This window comes from Malus sylvestris, chromosome 7 (genome assembly GCF_916048215.2).
Source record: "Malus sylvestris chromosome 7, drMalSylv7.2, whole genome shotgun sequence".
NCBI classification, from domain to species: domain Eukaryota; kingdom Viridiplantae; phylum Streptophyta; class Magnoliopsida; order Rosales; family Rosaceae; genus Malus; species Malus sylvestris.
In genome coordinates this window covers 6,808,904-6,829,191 of record NC_062266.1, presented here as the reverse complement: position 1 = coordinate 6,829,191, position 20,288 = coordinate 6,808,904, and the positions used below count along the sequence as shown (strand labels likewise).

Below are 20,288 nucleotides of genomic sequence, written 5' to 3'. Positions count from 1 at the left end.
GTTTGGGTTTATTGATAAATTTAAGTTTTATTATTAATTTTATTTTGTACTTAATAGTAATTATGCAATACGGTAAAATAGACAATTAACATTTAAAATTTTAAGTTGAGTGTAAAAAGAGGTTGAATGGGTTTAAATAAAATTTTCCAAAAAATAAAAGCTCTTAAGTAAGTGGCTCTATTATTTTCCTTGTCACTAAACCGGTCGCTAATTTGTAATTTAACTCATGATATCAAGGCGAATTATTGCCTTCTTTATTTTTTTTGTTTCGGAAGAATAAAAAAGTGTTTTTTTTTTCTTTCTAGGAAATTCATTAAAAATTCATCATTCCAACTCAACCAACAAGGTCACTCTCAACAAAAATGAGGTTTATTCACTAAAATCAACAAGGTTAAATCCTTCGTTGTTTTTTTTTTTTGGTTTGTTTGTTCCTAAAGTGCCACTTGAAAACATCTCTTTGACAGTAATTTCAAAATTTTATATTTATAAATTTAATTACTTTATTTATTATTTATTCAAGAATCGTAACTAAGCTAGTTATGAACCATCTTGTAAATACTTCGAGTAAATATTTTTGCCTAATTGACACATATAGCCAGCCATTAGTTTCAAACTTTCAAGTGAGGCAGTCTAACATACTTCGAATAGGAAAAGGATCATCGCGGGATCCTTTTTCGTAGGGATCCTACAATCTTATTCGTTCATCGTACATCGTGCATTTAGTTTTCCTTAGGTACTATTTATATTTGAATTTTAAATTTTAAATTTTAAATTTTAAATGATTTCTGACTGCATGATATACGAAAAACGGACACGATTATTGGATTCTTAGGTCGCCGGAACCTTTTCCCTTCTAGTATACTTACGTAATCATACAACAAAAACCTCGAGCTGTATGGTACACAGGAAAAACAAAACCACGGCCAACTTTTTCAAAATGTGAAGACAAGGCCGAACAATGGTATTGACTTATAAAATGTTATAAAACCAATATAAAATGCTCTAATATTTACACATGTACTTAATTAATATTAAAAAAAACCACTTAGGCCTTGCCTAGGCCTCGAAGCGCTAGGCATTAGGTGTTTTCTCACCGCTCGACAACCGCCTAGTAATTTTTAAAATATTAAAATTGACACCCTTTATGCATATATCGTCCAAACTAAAAGAATTACATCAAGTACATAAAACATTTTGACAATACATGCCACCTACATTTAGTTTCCATTCACGTTAATGTTAAGTTTGATGGACTAAGATTCTTTCTCATCTTCTTTCCATTCCCTCCTCTCACATTCTCTATTTTGTCTTTCTCTTTCTATAAAAAAATAATATAAGATGTTGACGTGACTTAACCGTGATCGTTTAAATAGGAGGAAGAGGATCCTCTCCTGAGCTCAGGATGGGGATCCTCCTGACCATGAAATCCGGGCCGTTCAAATTTAATCCAACGGTTGCAATTATTATAACTTTTAAAGGACCCACTGTTTGGAGCCATTGAATTAAATTTGAACGGTTCAGATTTCGTGGTCAGGAGGATCCCCATCCTGAGCTCAGGAGAGGATCCTCTTCCCAAATAGGAAGGGAGGAAAGGAAGGGAAAAAAGAGATGAGAGAATTCTACTCCAAGTTTGATAACCTAACATCCATAAACCAACTACAGTAGAACTTCGACAAATTAATAATCTTGGTTAAATAATAATTTTGGATAGTCATATAAGTCTCGTGTAGTATATAAATTAATAATTTCATGTTACTATAGTCTTTGTTTATTTAAATAGAGCTTAGGCTTGGTTAAATGTTTATAAAATAGAAGGCTAAATAACCAAAATGGTCCCTGAGATTTGTATAACTCATCACTTTGGTCCCTGAGATTCCAAATCAATAAAAGTGGTCCTTGAGATTGTCCACCATCCATCATTTTGGTCATTCCGTTAAAAACTCCGTTAAGTGTTCCGGAGCTCTTGGCCGGAAGTTTGGGCAATTTTCAAAGCTTCGTAACTCAATCGTTTGTTAACCAAATTCGACCCATAATATATCAAAATGAAGATAGGAAAGTGTGGGATAAGATTATACTTATTTGGAAGCCCAATGGTTGCCCTCAAAGTTGACTGGTCCGAGTGAAAACTGGAAAACTCGTTGGAAACTAGGTAAACTTTAAACATTCATAACTTCTTCAATACTCAACGAAATCAAATGATTCAAAAACAAAAATCATACTTCTCAATGAGACAAAGAGAATGGTACCTTTTTGATGGCTAACTCGCCATGGTTTGGCCGGAAAACGGCTCGAAAGTGGTTGTCTTATTCTCGAGTTTGCCACTTTCGAGCCGTTTTCCGGCCAAACCACGGCGAATTAGCCATAAAAAAGGTACCATTCTCTTCATCTCGTCGAGAAGTATGATTTTCGTTTTTGAATCACTTGATTTCGTTGAGTATTGAAGAAGTTCTGAACGTTTAAAATTTACCCAGTTTCCGGCGAGTTTTCAAGTTTTCCCTCGGACCAGTCAACTTTGAGGCTATTTTCCGTCTATCTCCGGCAACCATTGGGATTCCAAATAGGTATAATCTTATTCTACACTTTCCTATCTTCATTTTGATATATTATGGGTCGAATTTGGTTAACAAACGATTGAGTTACGAAGCTTTGAAAATTGCCCAAACTTCCGGCCAAGAGCTCCGGGACACTTAACGGAGTTTTTAACGGAATGACCAAAATGATGGATGGTGGACAATCTCAAGGACCACTTTTATTGATTTGGAATCTCAGGGACCAAAGTGATGAGTTATGCAAATCTCAGGGACCATTTTGGCTATTTAGCCAAAATAGAATAATGTACCACATTGAATATTGTACAATTTAGTTTTAGCAAAAAATAAGTGGGGTATGTTATCTATATACTTCTTTTTACTTTCTACACATCCTCTTAATTTGCAGTCGTCAGATCGATTACAATAAAAAAATATCAAATGACAGAAATTAACAAAAGGTGTGTGAAAAGTTAAAAAAAAAAGTGTGAATAGCACAAAATAAATAAGTTCATAAAATTTTCACATTTAAACAAATATATAAAATTATTGGTTCACAAAACAAAAAATTGAATACAATGTACAATATCTAAAGACAATAAAGAATACATTAGCCTTCATACCACACTCACGTGCTTGCAGAAGACATTTTTTGAATCACAACGTGCTATTCGCGACTTATATGTTTTAAATGTATTTATATGCGTAAATTGACAAAAGGAAAGTCAAATATTTGAAGTAAATGAATAATTTTAGATCATGCTAGAAGAAATCCCTCATAAACTAATTAAAGTAGCTGAATTCACTTAATAAAATCGGTTTCTATAGAATTTACATTAAGAATAGAGAAAATAATATTTAATAAACAATTGATTGAATCATATTATTGTGAGGAGTGTAGATAATATCATTTGTTAAAAAAAATCATTTGACAATTAATTTAATCACATTATTATCCGTGTGCAAAACACTTTTTTTATAACCGGCATTACATGCCTCTTAAGATGTTTTAAACATGTTTAAAGATAGAGAAATTAATATTTAATAAATAACTGATTGAATCATATTATTGTTAGCCCATTGTGAGACTAAGCCCACCCCCATCCCCCTTAGTGTAGATAATATCGTTTATTAAAAAAAATTATTTGATAACTTATTTAATCACACTGTTATCTGCGTGCGAAAAACCTTTTTTATTAGCCTATTGTGAGACTAAGCCCACCCTCCTTCCCTTTAGTGTAGATAATATCGTTTGTTAAAAAAAACAATCATTTGATAACTTATTTAATCACATTGTTATCTGCTTGCGAAAAACCTTTTTTGAAATCAGCATGTTTTGAACGTGTTTAAAAACCCTTTAGTGTAGATAATATCGTTGCTTAAGATGTTTTGAACATGTTTAAAAATAAATAAATTGAATCACCTTATTACTAGCTTATTGTGAGGTACTAATTAAAAAAAAACACCAAAAAGTAAATTATTAAAGAAATACTATTAAAGTGATGAAAATGCTCCTACCTTATTTGATGTATTATTTTGGAATGCTTTTGAAGTTTTTTGTTTTGGGGGCATTTTTGTCCAAATGTTTTTATTGAAGCATGATGACACCAAATCACTTTTCACATTTTCCATTCTCTTTTTATATTACCAAAATTACCGCTGCATTATTTGAGATATTATATTGGGTTGCTTTTGGATTTTTTTGGTTGAGGGGCAATTTTGTCCTAATATTTTTGTTGAATGGGCCGAGTGACCCCAAAATTTTGTCCCCATGCGTGACATGCACCATTCATACACTGTTCGTCTCACCATTAGCTTTATATATTATAGATAGATTAATAAATTAATAAGCTATCAATTATTGACAGAAAGAAAAAACCATTAATAAATCGATTATTTAATAAAAAAAACTAACGAAAAGTCTTTAAAAACTTTATTTTTAATGAAAAAGATAAATAAAATGTGTAAATGAATAGTACCAGAAAAAGTAAAAATATGGTTTTTGGTTAAAAATGAACAATACCGAAAATGTTTAGTTAAAACTCCCTATTTAATATGCACTAAATTAATAGATTTATCTTGTTCTAAACACTATTTAATTTATGGAGGGTTTGATTGTATTTGAGGTCAATTGTTTATCTCATGCCGTACTACAGTTTGATGGCATTTTTCTTTCCACAAAGCTTGGCTGTTTAAAAAAAAAAATACAGAAGTTCTTGCTCTCATCACATAACAACTTGACAAATATTTAAGTTGCTTTTTCAAGCTTTAATTTTTCAATTTATCAAATTGTTATTGGTTGAGAGCACTGTTCTAAAAATCCCCGCCTAGCGCCGCCTAGGCGCTAGGCCCCAGCCCACCGCCCCGATTAATGCCTAGGCCCCAGCCCACCGCCTAGACCACCTAAGCACTCGCCTAGCCCGCCTAGACCCGCTTAGGTTGCAACTCACTGAGACAAAAAATACATAACTTTCATTTTGCATTTTGTTTTTTTCCAATAAATTGTAAGAGACTTGTTGCATACTTGAATGAACAAACATTATATCCTTATTTCACATGTTTTCATTACGTTCTAATACTTCATGATATATATGCATTCTATTTTGTAGTTTATGATGAAATTATATATATTTCAAGTAGAAGCAGACACTTATTTACATGAAATATGATAGATTTACTTAAATCCGCCTAGTCTGCCTAGGCGCCCGCCTAGGCCCCGCCTAGCCGCCTAGGCGTTAGGCCCCAGCCTGCCGCCCGACTAGCACCTAGCGACTTTTAGAACCTTGGTTGAGAGAGTAGCGGCTCCAACATTTTATTAAGCAACCAATATTTATTTATTTATTTATTTTTTACTTATAAATAAAAAATTTTGGATTCGATTTTTCAGAAAAGATTGTTCAATTCATGACAATTGAAGATATTGGCGGCTGCACCTTTTCTTTTAATAATTTGTTCAACATTGATAATGGATCCATCTCACTTAAACGGATAAGATCACTTAACCGATAAGATCAAGCTTCGCATATTTGTATTTTTTTACCGAAAATGAGAGTTTCTCCCTTAAAACTTATTTTCTCTTACTTAAAACCTATCCTCTTTTTTTTTTTAGACATAAACCCCATTTACTAGAGTCCAACTAAGCAAATTTCCTTAACAAGCTTGGTATGTCAGTTTTTATAATTCTCGTGTTCCTAAAATGCCCTCATAGAGTGTAACGTGGGTTAGGTTTGACTTATAATTAATAATAAATTTTGCATTTTATTATTTTCAATGCAATTAAATGTCAATTAACCTATTATTTGATTAGGCTTTTTTTTCTCAAATTTTTTTACCAAAAATTGTTTTATCGTGAAACTAGCTGACCTTATTAGCTTGAAATATATAATATAAATAAAAAAATATTATGGTTTTTTACATTGAGACATGGACAAAAATAATTTCTATCAAAAAAATTGTACAAAATAATGGTTGTATTTTTTTCTTTCCACAGAAAAAAATTCACCTATCTATATGTTAGTACCCACTTAGAATATAAATCCTGTAAAAATAATTTACCTACCCCATAGGTGTGATATTGTAAAGAAAAAATGTATATGATTACTTTGGATATTATAAGTAATAATATGACAATATTATTTGTATAGGTAAATTAATAAGTAGATTGGTAAATTAGTATGTACTACAAAAATGCAGATAAATTAGCTTGTAATAGAAGAATGTATGTAAATTAGTGATTTTTTTTTAAATATAGGTAAATAGTTTGTATCAAAAGAATGTAGGTCAATTAGTTTGTATCAAAAGAATGTAGGTAAATTAGTGAATTTTTAAAATATAGGTAAATAGTTTGTAATACGTGGTTTTAAAACAGGAGCTCAATTGCTCATTGCTAGCATAATTGAAGGTGAGTAATAATAATATTAATTGACATATTTAGGTCATTGTGGCATAAGTTGTAAATATTTTATAAGGATATATCATTTATTTGCCAACATGCCAGACTATTTGAATTTTGGATTTTATTTTGATGTTTAATATGAGGTGGGTTTTTCTCTAGACAATATCAGTTACAGGGGCTTATATCTAAACAACCCTTTTTTTTATAAACAATATAGCTGCACCCTATATAAGCATAAGTTGCTCTGTTACTAATTTACTATTAGCAGTTGAAACAAACAAACGAGCAAACTAGAAAGCAAAAAGCGGTGGAGGCAATGAGATCCGGTCAGAGCCTGGCGGTACTAACTCGAGCGTTGATCACTCGCTCCATGATGTCGTCTCGGGGAGCCACTCGCTACTTGAGCTCAGGCACAGGCAAAATCCTCAGCGAGGAGGAGCGCGCCGCCGAGAATGTCTACATCCAGGTACGCAACCCCAAGCTCTCTTTCCTCTCTTTTAATTTTTTTTTTAACTTTGTTTTTATAATACTAATTTTTCAATCAGATTAGAATCTGTGTTCATGTTATTATTATGTTTGTGTCCGATCAAAAATGATATTTTGAATTTATTGAATTTCTGTGATCGAATCAACTTTTTCTGTTTTATTTTTTATTTTTTATTTTTTATTTTTATTTTTTAAATTTGTGAAGAGAAAGGAGAGGGAGAGATTGGCGAAGCAGAAGGCTGAGAAGGAAAAGGCCGAGAAAGCGAAAGAAAATGCTGATAAGGTACGGATTAATTCTTTATTGAGGATATGTGTGTTTCTGTGTCTGTGTGTGGATTTTGCACTGTCCCGAATGAGACTGGCACAAATTTACAGAGATCTGTGATTTCTTGCGGTGTCTGCGTAATTATGAGATAGTTGAAAACTGTTGTTGCTGTATGTCGTAGTGAATTGTGCATTTTATTTAGCAAGAACACACACACATATAAAAATGACATTTGGAAAGTGTTCATTTGCAGAAAGTGAGGCGTAGCTTCACGATGTTTGATCACTCGAGTTAGCGTTATAATATAATGTACTCAGAGATTACTGGAGGAAAGGACACGGTATTGAGTAAATGCATAATAAGAGAGAATTCCGTCTGAGTGATCAAAATGATGAGGTTGGGATTGGAGGACTGGTATTAATTTATGCCGGCTTGAGGTTTAATTGAATAGTATCACCGGGTTGGCTAGAATAGACTGACTAGCTTATCAAGCTTTTCAATGTTGTCTTATTTTTGGTCTCCTTGGCCCATTGGCACGGATGACCATGACCTACATTTCACCTCCTTAATTAGCCTTCACATCACAGTTTTGTCAATCTGTTTTTCTTAACCAACTTTGATGCTTAGACTTACTAGTGAGCACGTCTATACATATCATCGAGGTTTCCTGCAATCTGATCTTAAAATGTCATTATTGAGGTCCATTAGGGGAAGCTACATGTTTCTCTGCATCTAGTTGCTTATTTATGAATGGGTTCAATCACCAAAGAAAGCATAATAAAAAGAAAGATAGATTGCAGCTCCTTCAACAGCGCCTTCGATAACTTCAAATTGGTTGCTTATTCTAGATGAATGAGGGAGAATTGCTGGCTCTTGGGTTCTATGTTAGTCTTACAGATGACCTCAAGGGTAAAAACGGAACATAGGTTTATAGTGAAAAGTCTGCATTTTTTTTAAAACTAGATCATTTGTTTTCTTACAAAATGTAGAGTATCCTTGGGAGACAGCCCTTTGCATTAACCTATGTGGCCTGTTTGATGGCCTAGCGATTCTGCTTGAATACTAACAAATTATACCACATGTCCTTTTCACTTGATGTGGTAGAATATTTTGTTGTTGCATCAATCACGAAATTTTAACCGCAAACGCTAGAGTAGGATGCATTTGTTTTTTTTTAAATAGAGATGTATGCATGTAATATAATTTACGGTTACTTTTATGTATGAGCCATGCTATAATGAGGTTTCTCTGATATATGTCTGGATATGAGAAACTTTTATGTATGAGCTCATATAATACTTTTTTTATCCATGCATCTTCTTTAAATTTTTCATGAATATGGAGCATTTTAAAATCTGCCTTGATGATGTCTTGTTCTCCAGTTCTTGTTTTCGGGGAAGCTTTTGTTTCAATTTTTGCATTGAATCTGCAGTGATGAAGTCTTGAAACGAGTCTGTTATGTTTTCTTGTCCTTGACTCCCCTTACAATTTGTGAAGATGATAGCGTATCTGTTGGATTGATTATGTATCACCTAATGTTAAAGTCTGTGTAATGTAATTGAAGTTTCTACTTCCCCATTTCAACTGAAGAATATCTTCTAATTCATATATATTACTTCAACCAGATACTTGTGCTAGTGATGAGTTTGACTGGTTTATTCTAATTTTAATCGGTTATTACTTCTAAGACATTCTTCCTATAGTATGACTGGATTTCTCTTTTGCAGAAAGCTGAAGGGACACTTTAAAAGCTGAAATGGTGATTGGCACTTTGCCAGTACTTGAAAAACTTTTCCTTTGGCAGTAATCATGAATAATACCAGTGTATATAACTTTTGTGAGAATCGCTCTGCGTTGAGTATGTAATAAAACGTTTTAAGCCTGATAAGTTTTGGATAGTTTTGACTAAACGTAGTGGATCCTTATGAATTTTATGTGCTACTGGTGCTATGGTTGTATTAGATACAGTGATATACATGTCCTGTGTTTGGGGTTTTTTGTTTACAGTGGGAGTGGGTTTCTGTGAAATGATTAAACTTAGGAAACGATTGTCACACCCTCGTATCCATCTGCGCTGCCGGTTTATTTATGTCCATTGATTCTACAGCTAGAAATAAAACATAGTTGTGTAACAGAAGAAAAATTATGTGTGAAAATCACTTCCCTTAAACTTTGTAGATGAATTGTTCAGTGAGGTAACTGAAGCAATGGTCCCTGAACTTTAGCTTAATCAGAGCGTTATTCTTGAACTAACAATCCATGAGGTAATGCGAAGCAATGATTTTTTTTTTTTACTAACCATGATAGAACTTCCATTCAAAATAAAGGGTTTAGAGGGATAGAAAATGGAAGAAGTTCTAACAGAGTTAGTCAAAATGATCATCGTTTCACATTATAATAAATTCAGAAACCAATACTCACGAGTTTTTAATTTGGGGACTATTGCTCTAATTTTATCCTGTTAAGTACCTTTATCAGTTCATTTAAGAAGTTTTTATTTTTTTTATTAAGTGGAGATGATATTTTAATAGGAACTTAAATGGAATATACTCAAGATTTTGTAGGAAAACATCCTGAACGATATTTGAAGGATCCTCGTCTCAAAGTACATTTTTTTCAACGATTACCCTTCTGATATCGTTCAGTATGTTAAGGCTACTCCGTTGCTATGACGTGACACATGGGCAAATTCTACCTCCTGCGCATGGAAGACCCAAACTTTTCTTGCACTTGAGCTGCTCAACGCTTCAGAATTAACTATGGGACCTCTATATCTACCCAATTAAGGCCATCTCCAACCGAGGGCTGGCTAGAGGGCTCGTTTGAGCCCTCTAGCCCTCCAAGATTCCCCAAGATATTAATATTTTAATGAACAGTACATGGCCATATTTGCCTCCGTCTCCAACCGAGGGCCAGAGGGCCAAAGGGCTCGTTTTAGCTCTGTCACAAAAAACCGTCTCCAACCGAGGGCCAAAGGGCCATAGGACCAAACATAATTTATTATTTAAATTTAAAAACTACAACAACTTAAATTTAAAAACAACAACTTATATTTAAACATTACAAATTAAATTTAAAAACAACATTAACTTAAATTTAAAAATTACAACGACTTAAATTTAATATCCATAATCAATATCATCTTCATCATCCGCCATTGTAGGAGTATAGTCAGAGGTAAACAATTGCCGCCGAGCCATAATTTCTTTTTTTTTCCTATCAAAATAGGCCTTACTCATTGGAGTGTAATCCGAAGTATTCTTTTCCATATTCTTATCATCCATCTCTTCTTGTATTTGTTTGGCTCGCTCTTCATGTCTACACTTCCTTTCTTCCGCCTCACGGGCATTTTGCTCCGCCAGTAATCGAAATGAGGCCGCCACTTCATGTTGAGCGGCGTAATCAGCATTTGCCTTGCCCTTTTCCCTCAACCTTCGGGCCTTGTTTCGTCCCATAGCCCTAGGTAAAGAAATTTCAGACGGAGTCGGATTTTCTACCCTTGTTTGTTGAATGGTAGGAGATCCATCTTCATTCATATCTACAGATGGGGATGCAGCTTCCAAAGGATCCACTCTATGTTGAGGTGGATCTTCAAATAACACCCACCCTTTACAAATTTCCCAACAACCGTGAAACTGAAAGGGTTTTGAGCTGCCCTCCATATACAATTCCTCCGCTTGGCGTACCTAGAAAATATAATTAAAAAAAATTTAGGAAATTAATTCACGAAATTAAATGTAATATAATTAAACATTTAAAATAAACTGTAAAAACACTAACTTCGTCATAGTAATTGGCGCCGCTTTCATGTTTACGTGCTGGTGCTAATAGTGCTTGATGTCATTTATTCAAACTTGGATGAAGATGTTTCTTCCATCTTGAAGAACAACTTTCGTGGTTTCGGGTATTCGGTGGAGTGGTGCCTTCGTAGAACTCTAAGTATTTTTTGGACACACGAGTCCAAACACCTTCACTTGTTTGAGAAATCCCCCTCACACTATCTTCTGAGATCCATCTATAAGCCTTGCAAAGAGCTTCATCTTCTTTTCGGGTCCAAGCCCTACCTTTCATTGCAGATGAGGCCATTTTTTTTTTTTTTAAAATGAAGGAAATATTGAAGGAAATATTGCAAATGAAGTGAAGAAATATTATAGATGAAGGAAATATTGAAAAATTGAAACAAATATTATAGATGAAGGAAATATTGGAAAATATATTGAAGGAAATATTGAAAAATTAAAACAAATATTATAGATGAAGGAAATATTAGAAAATATATTGAAGGAAATATTGAAAAATATTGAAGAAGGAAATATTGCAAATGAAGTGAAGAATTGAAAGAACTTCACCATATTTATAGAAGAAAAAAATGTTTAAAATAAATTAAAAAAAAAAAAAAAACCAACGGCTAGCTGACTCAGCTAGCCGTTAGATTAAAAAACATTTCAAACTATTAGTGTCGGTTATAACCGACACTAATAGCAGAACTATTAAAAAAAAAAAGCTCTTTAATGCTGTCGGTTTTAACCGACAGCAATAGGAAATATTAAAAAAAAAAAATAGCTAGCCAGGGGCTGGCTGGCTGGTCGAAAGCAGCCAGCCCTCCAGCCCTCTCCGATCCCGTGGGGCCCTCCCAGATTCCAGAGCCCTCTGGCCTAGCCCTCGGTTGGAGACGGTTTTAGGGCTATTTTCGGCCCTCTGGACCCTTCGGTTGGAGATGGCCTAAACGTTTCCTAATTGATTCCGCATATCTATCCACTCCATTTCTCTCTCTCTCTCTCTCTCTCTCTTCCTCCAACATCTCTGTCCATCAATGACCTCCTCCAAGTCCACTTTACTAATTACCACCTCATTCCTCATCTTCTTCTTCTTCTCTTCCATAACCACCACCATTCGATTAAGCTCGGCCCAAGTCCCTAGAAACAATGTCAACCATCGTTGGATTTCGAATGCACTGACCATTGGATCCAAATCCGACGGTTCCCGCAGGTCTTCAACCTCGATCTTCTCTCCAACTGCTCCGACTACTCTCTGTTCGACGACTCTCGCTGACGCCGTCTACCTCCCCTTCTACGCTGGCATCGATGCCCTCTGCTACCTCTACAACCTCGATTAGAATTCCTGCTCTGAGCAGGGCCTCAATTTGTTCGAGTTTTTGACTTAGGACGACCCGAATTCGGGGAATCAAAATATCGGTATCTCCACCACTATCAAATCTGGTAAATAGGGTTCAGAGGTTCTCATGTGGCCGTCGAAGAGGAGCGTGGGGTTGGGTGGGTGGAGTCGAAGAGGGAGGGAGGGGGGGTGGGGTGAAGAGGAGAGAAGGGAGGAAGGGTCGGGAGGGTGAGGGAGGAGACTGCCAAATTTTTTATTTTTTTTATTTATTATTTTATTATTCTATTATTATTATTATTTTTTAATATCCACCTGACATTCAGTTATTGTCCACGTGAATGCCACGTCATCAGTTAAATGCAAATTTAACAGCAATCTTAACGGATGTATGAAAGTGTTCCAAAACTATAACTTTATGTAGCAATCTGGGAAGAAAAAAACTTCATATACCAAATGTTGAAAACCAAGAAAATTTAAGATAGTAAACTGAGATTAACCTAAAATACGAGAAACAAGCAAACAAAAAACAAAAAGGGAAAAGCTGGTTACGTTTAACCCTATATGTTGTAAACAACTGATTAATCTAAGGAGTGATATTTCTACATGCTGTATGATTCATAATAATCAATGAAATTTACTATTAGCCATATGTCAATTTGACATTTGGCTAATAGTAAAGTTTTTATTAACCTTTGGCTAAATATCTTTAAAAATATATATATATATTGTCAAACTGTTAATATAGAACATTCACGCAAAAGTCAATTGCTATTTAATTATTCAGATTCACACTCTTGAATCTAGATACATAAGCTGCCCTAGTCTAAAGCTTTTCAGATATTGAAATTAGTTTGAACAGTTTTCATTTATATTTTTTGTAGTCATTTTCTACTCAAATTATCAGAGTTTTTTTTTTTGAACAAACGATATTATCTACTAAATAGTAGAATGGTGGACTTAACTTCACAATGGACTAATAATAATGTAGTTCAAATTCATCTTTGACGAGAATCGAGTCTAAAACCTTTCAATTAGAGAAATATCACTAGACCGTAGTACTAAGTGACAAATTATTTGAGCTCTTAACCAACTAGTAAAACCTTAACTATTTTTATTGCTGGAACAGATTATAGACCCTTCGTTTAGGCTGCAATAAACTGGACCAGGATCCTCTCTGGATCAATTTTGTGTGGAGCCGACATATCTTCAAGCGTGACAGTTGAAAAAAAAATCCATTACTTTTCACGTTAAATGAAGTCTTCCCCCTCTTCCGAGTTAAGATCTTCTGCGCCCATTTTTACCTGTGGTCTCTCTGTGTCTTTATTAATTGAACTAAACATAATTAATGTTATGTTAACTTGACAATAATTAAAATAATAAAAAAATAAACCAAATCCTTAGCCAATTAATAAAGGCACAGAGAAGCCACATGCAAAAATGGGTGCAGAAGATCTGCTCTGCTCTCTTCCTCCGCTTCCCCCTTTTCTTCCCCTTTTCCAAGGCAAGTACCAACTACCGATGGTAACAAGAGAAATTTTTCATTGTAATTGGAACACGAATAATACACTATATGTTTTTATACAAGTGATGAAAAAATTTATTTTTTAAATTATTATTTTTTTAACACATATATCTTACTGTTTGTAAAGTGACACGTAATGTACCATTCCGTGTTCCGTCACACTAAAAAATCTCTCAAGTAGCAATCCTCCATTTTCGAGCAAGCCTTAATAGTTTTGTTTCTTCTTAAATTATAATCCTTGCTATTGTTTTTTTGAAATTTTCTAAGCCTTTGCACCCAGAAGGGCAAGAACAAAAATATTAAAATTCTCAATCTATTTGTACTTTCCAAACACCATTAAAACATAGACTCCGAAGTTTAGAACTTTCTGAACACCCAACAATCATAAGCAATAAATTGCAGAGAGGAAGATAAAAGGTAGCACTGCGCGGGAGAAAGCTTAAGCGGTGACGAGTGACGACATTGTTTCCCGTAAAGCCATATAAGAAACAATAAAGTCGATCTCCAACCATTAATTAGTTGATACTAGAAAGTTCTACCCGTGCGTTGCTGCGGGATTAAAATTGTATAAAAAAATTATGTTTCAAATGTATAAACCTATCAACTTGTATCACATCTAATCAACTACAACAACATAATAACGCACTTAATATGAACATTCATAAACTATTTTCAAATATGAAATCAAGCAATCATTGAAAATCAGAAATGGAGCTTAGAAAGTAAAATATCCTACCTCATTATATTAAAACAATTAACAAATTCTCAGTGAATGATCACAAAAAAGGTATAGAAAAGTAATTCAATTTCTTAAATTCAAAAAACGGTAAAGATTAAAATTTAAAAAAAAAAGAAAAGGTTCTCAGTTCTCACCATAATGAAAATTATGACATCGTTTTAACTTGAACTCGGGTTCATTTCAGTCACCAGCATCAATAAAACTAGTGACTTCAACCTGTGCAAGGAAACAACTGAATTAGACGCAAGCCAACCAACTTCGAATCTAACCAAATAAAAAAAGCAATCACAATCGAATTAACCTTTTCTTCCCATATGGAGTAGAAGATTTCCCCTGTTTTGCCTTTGTGAACAGTGTACTCTACTCTCAACACCAGGGCCGGCCCTAGCCCAGTGCCACAAGGGCAACTGTCCAGGGCCCAAAAATTAAAGGGGCACCAAAATAATAAAACCCAAATAACTAGGTATAAAAAAAAAATTACTAGAGCCCAATTTCCAAATAGGGGGACGGCCTAAGATTGACAACATATTAAAGGGGCCTAGGTTTTATGCATTAAAAAAAATTATAAAAAAAAAAGTTATATACAGGGACCACTCTTGGTCCCATAAACCCTAATTTCTAACCCTTTTCCCGATTCCCCCACACACCCCCTCCCTTTGTTCCCCAATCCCCACTAACTTCCAACCTTTTCCCAATCCCCCATCCCCTTTGTTCCCCAATCCCTTCCCCACCGCCACTTCCCCTGTGCCTTTGCTGCACTGATGTGAGTGAGCAGGCAGGAGACAGCACAGCAGGAGCCAAGCCTCCTCCTTATTCTCAACGTGACAGCACAGACAGCACCATTTATTTGGGTATTGAAATTTGACTACAAGTGCATTCATTCATCACCAACCATTTTGAGTTTTGAGGTAACTAATTTTTAAAATTTGAATTATCAATTCATAATTTAATATAAAACGTTGTAAGTGACATAGAAATATAATTATATTATAATTGATGTATATAATTGTTGTTGTGGATGAATTGAATTCTTGATTAATTGAATTATTTGATTTCATTTTAAACTCAATATTTAGGTTCAATTTTATCAATTTGTATATGTTAGACTATGTGTTAGTGTTTTTATAATATATAATATATGTTGGAATGATAATTTTGATAGGAAATTTTTGTTATATCATATGTAGGTAATTTTTGCAAACAAATTATTGAATCCATGTCTTTTAGGAAACAACTCTCTGGTAATATGAAAAGGAAAAAAAAAACAAAGGATAACGAAATTGCCGAAAGTTTAAGAGGATCTCTTAATAAATTTTTCTCTACAAAGAATGAGTCGGTTGAAAATTTGAGAGAAAATGATGTTAGTGAAAAGTCACAAAATGTTGTTGGGGAGTCTCATGATCATGAAATTGGTGGTTATGATGGTGGTGATTTAGAAGAAAATGTTGGTGATGAGTCTCAAGACCATAAAAATGGTAGTGATTTAGAGGAAAATGTTGGTGATGGGTCTCAAGACCATGAAAATGGTGGTGATATAGATTTAAATGTTGATGATGATCATGTTGGTGTAGAGGAAAATATTGAATCTCCCGAACCTACATTCCATTTAAACATTTATGATCCAAGAATTTGGGATGATCTTAATGCAGAAATGAGAGCCTTATTTGTAGAAAATGGACCAATTCGAGAAACTAATCTCACTTATCCTAAGGACAAACTCTCTAGAAAATTTTCCTCACACTACTATGATCGAAAATTACCAACAGGTGAAATTTATGATAGGAAATGGCTCGTGTACTCAAAAGAGTTGGATAAAATCTTTTGCTTTTGTTGTAAATTGTTTAAAACAATTACCTCAAAAAGTGAGTTAGCAAAAGATGGAATTAGTGATTGGAGACATCTTGGTGTGAAGCTTGATCAACATGAAAAGAGTAAAGAGCATCTCACTAATTCGAGAACTTGGGTTGAGTTGAAAAGTAGATTTTCTTGGTATGAAGCTTGATCAACATGAAAAGATGGAATTAGTGATTGGAGACATCTTGGTGTGAAGCTTGATCAACTTGGGTTGAGTTGAAAAGATGGAATTAGTGATTGGAGACATCTTGGTGTGAAGCTTGATCAACATGAAAAGAGTAAAGAGCATCTCACTATTATGTCCCCCCGTTGTATATTTTCTCAAGTAATATAATTTGGGCGTGAGGGCCTAGCCCCCCAGCTTCGACTGGATTCCAGCTCTCGTTAAATATATTTTTTTAAACATATGTTTTCGTAATAAAAAAGGGCACATTTTGAGTTTTCGCACCGGGCACCCAAAAACTCAGGACCGGCCCTGCTCAACACACAAAAAGAACACACTCAAAATGCTGAGCAATATTATAAAAACTACACATATACATCGTTGTATATATATTTGGACATAAAGTATAAAGATCAGCTGACAGTATCAAGCTTAAATTTAACAAAAGAAGTAATTACGAATTGAAATCAAACGATATTATAGTTGTTAAAAAAAATTCTAACAAAATTTTACAAATAGCATCATAACTGTTAAAAAAAAATAACACCATTGAAAAAACTCATTGCTCAAATATGTAATTCTATAAAAACACATCACTGAAAACTTCAATTTCATCAAAACATGCCAACTTATATCACATCCAAAACCCATTAATAATCCCTTCTTGTGTATAGCTCATCCTCAGAATTCGCAGCTGAAAACGGAATGTAATTTCAGAGTATGATGAAAAAGAAGAAATGAAAGAGTTGTGTCAATGAAAACAAATGAGACAGCAGGTATCAGAACAATCTACAAAGAAGAAGAATTTGAGATGAATAAGTGGATAAATTGTTTACATGAAGAGCTGATTTCAAATCGATGATCCATTTCTCATCCTAATAATATTTAACAATTGCAATTAGTAAAATTTTCTTGATAAGAGGGAATCTAGGAGCATAAGTAATAAGCATTAGAAATAGAAAAGCCTTATATAGTGATTAAGGCCCTTGAATTAACTTGCGAAGCTTGAAAAGTCATTATCTTCACGTGGTTAATTTGGAAGTTATCCAATGTATGTAAAAACATGATGTAAACACGGAAAATTCCTGAAACGAAAGAGACAAGAACAACGTGGACAAACAAATATTTGTATTTGATGATTTTGGGTTACAATCTCTCTCAAATTTATCCTCTGATTCGATCTCCGTAAGGTGTTGATTGATGGGTGTTTCGTTGATCCAAGGGCCGTCGATGCTTGATCTTGGATGAACAGTTGGAAGTTTCTTCAAAGGGTCGTGGGCTTGATCTTTGAAGGTGGATTTGAGCGGATCTTCAAGGGCTTTTGGGCTTGATCTTGAAGAAACAGTGATGAACAGATCTTCAAAGGGCTTTTGGGCTTAATCTTGAAGAACGGTTGGATGTGTGGATTTGTCGACGTTTGTTGATCCAAAAGGCCGTTGGGGCTTGATCTTAGGATGAACATGATGTTGTTGATCCAAAGGGCTGTTGGGGCTTGATCTTAGGATGAACAATTGTGTGGATTTGTTGATGTTGTTGATCCAAAGGGCCGTTGGGGCTTGATCTTAGGATGAACGGATGATGAACGATGAACACTTTCTTCAAGGGCCGTCGAGACTTGATCTTGAATTGGTGAAAGTTCTTCAAGGGCCGTTGGGGCTTGATCTTGAAGGAGGATTTGATGAAGAACGAAGAGGGTTTTCTTGATCCTTCGAGATTTGCTTGACGGCTTTAGAGTTTCAAAGCTTCAAGGATTTTGGATGTGTGGGTAGTATTCTCTTCCATTTTGGGAGTAGAGAAATGTATTTGTGAATTGGTTCCCCCAAATGAATGAAATGGGCTTGTATTTATAGAATTTTCCAAGGCCTAATTTTGAATATAATATTCCAGATGAAATAAGTTGTTTCTGCCAGGTGTTGACACGTGTCCTATTTGATGACTTTTCCAACTCATTTCAATTTTCGTTGAGACACACACTACGTGTAAAATTTATGTTATACATGAGCGTTGACACTTTGATTTATCGGTCAACATTTATTTACCGAAATTTCGATGTCTACAAATGCCCCCACTTCAAGGCACGTCGTATACATGTGCTTGTCACGTGTAGGAGATGCGTTTTGAAGTCCCTTACTGTAGACGTCGATCCAAGGGCCGTCGAGGCTTGATCTTGAATTGGGCTGAGGCGAAGCAATTGCAGACTATATATGTGTATATATATATATATATATATATATAGTACAAACCCTCTTTTTTTGGATCTTTTGAAGAAATTGTATCTTATCTTTTTTTTTTTGTAAATACATAATAACATATGTATTCATTTTTTTTTCGAAGAAACAGTAATTTAATTTTGTCAAAGAAAAATTGCAATTTTTTTTTTAACAAAATAAATTTGTAATGAAATTGACCTTCATCAATGAAACTTTAATCAAACCTCTTTTTTTTTTTTTTTTTTTTTTTTGTGCCATTTGCAGTTTCACCTCATGCAGGCAAGGAGCGTTGGTATCGTTTGCAGTTTCAACTCGTGCAGACAAGGAGCTTTTGGTGCCGTGTTGCAGTTTCAACTCGTGCAGGCAAGGAGCGTTGTGCCATGCAGTTTAGGCTCGTGCAGGCGAGGAGCTTTGTGTCTTGCAGTTTAGGCTCTTACAGACAAGGAGCTTTGTGCCATGCAGTTTAGACTCGTGCGGGCAAGGAGAACTGGTGAATTTGTCAAGCAATTTTGGAAAGGCGTTCCTCACAATCTTCATAGCAAGGAGCCTTGACCGCGTGATTGAAGAAGTCTTCGGGTAAGAAGTCGCGCATCGTGATGGCAACAGACGATCTTTGTGTCGTAATTTCATCATCTTCAACATGTTCACGTTGCTTTGAAGGTTGACAAGAGCTGCTTTGCCCCTTTTCCGATTGGCGGACTTGTGGAGGAGACGTATGCTTCTTGTGCAATTTCTTAGGAGTGACTTGAGTCCATCCTTCAACTTTGCTTGTCTTGGAGGATGCCCCCAGCGGTTGAGGTGAGAACTTTGAGTCGGAAGAGCCAGAAGTGAAAGTGGTATAGTTTGACTCCACCACATCGTCAAGATCTAGCTCGATGATTCCTTTCTGAGCCAGCTTCATGATGAGATCTTTCAGCACGAAACACTTTTCTGTCGGATGACTGATGAAGCGGTGGAATTTACAGTATCTTGGACTGTCAGTACGATTCATCTCTTCCGGCCGTCTGCACTCAGGCAAACTGATCACCTTCTTGTCCAATAGGTCATTTAGCATGGCAACCACATCAGAGTTGAGGAATGGATAAGTCTTCTCCTCAAGCTTCTTCAAAGTGCGTCTACGCATCTCTTGATCACGAAAAGCTTCGGTTTGAATCGCCTTGCCTCGTGTGGATATTTTGACGGGAGATGTGTTGACCGCCATCGCTTCCTTGGTGGGTTTCCATGCGGCCTTTTCCACCTTTGTCCCAAGAACTTTGTTGTTCTTGTAGTCGGCGATCGGTTCTTTCTTCCCATGATGGGCGATGCTCAACTCCATGTCATGGGTGCGAGTGGCCAATTCCTCGAAGGTCCGTGGTTTAATGCCTTGAAGGATGTATTGCAAACCCCATTGCATGCCTTGGATGCACATCTCGATTGAAGAGGTTTCCGAGAGCCTGTCTTTACAGTCGAGGCTTAGAGTGCGCCATCTGTTGATGTAGTCAATGACTGGCTCGTCCTTCCACTGCTTTGTG

The 20,288-nt window shown here is 35.1% G+C and overlaps 2 protein-coding genes across 7 annotated transcripts in view; both read left to right on the top strand.

Annotated features, from left to right (window-relative positions):
* The first annotated feature begins 6,612 nt into the window (after window positions 1-6,612).
* Window positions 6,613-20,288, top strand: part of LOC126628293 (uncharacterized protein At2g27730, mitochondrial) — a 54,875-nt gene continuing 41,199 nt past the window's right edge. For 2 of the 6 annotated variants that reach the window (XM_050297937.1, XM_050297938.1), the window contains exon 1: window positions 6,613-6,889. In XM_050297937.1, the coding sequence (XP_050153894.1) occupies window positions 6,740-6,889 (150 nt within the window). In that variant the 5' untranslated portion in view covers window positions 6,613-6,739. Of the gene's footprint in view, window positions 6,890-7,114; window positions 7,193-7,427; window positions 8,799-8,901; window positions 9,085-20,288 lie in introns of those variants that run through there. The other 4 variants (XM_050297930.1, XM_050297935.1, XM_050297931.1 and 1 more) reach the window with 4 other exon arrangements.
* On the top strand, window positions 15,622-16,646 carry LOC126628288 (uncharacterized). Its single transcript, XM_050297921.1, has 2 exons — window positions 15,622-16,574; window positions 16,621-16,646. The coding sequence occupies exon 1, from the start codon at window positions 15,767-15,769 to the stop codon at window positions 16,550-16,552; it is 786 nt and encodes a 261-aa protein (XP_050153878.1). The 5' UTR covers window positions 15,622-15,766; the 3' UTR covers window positions 16,553-16,574; window positions 16,621-16,646.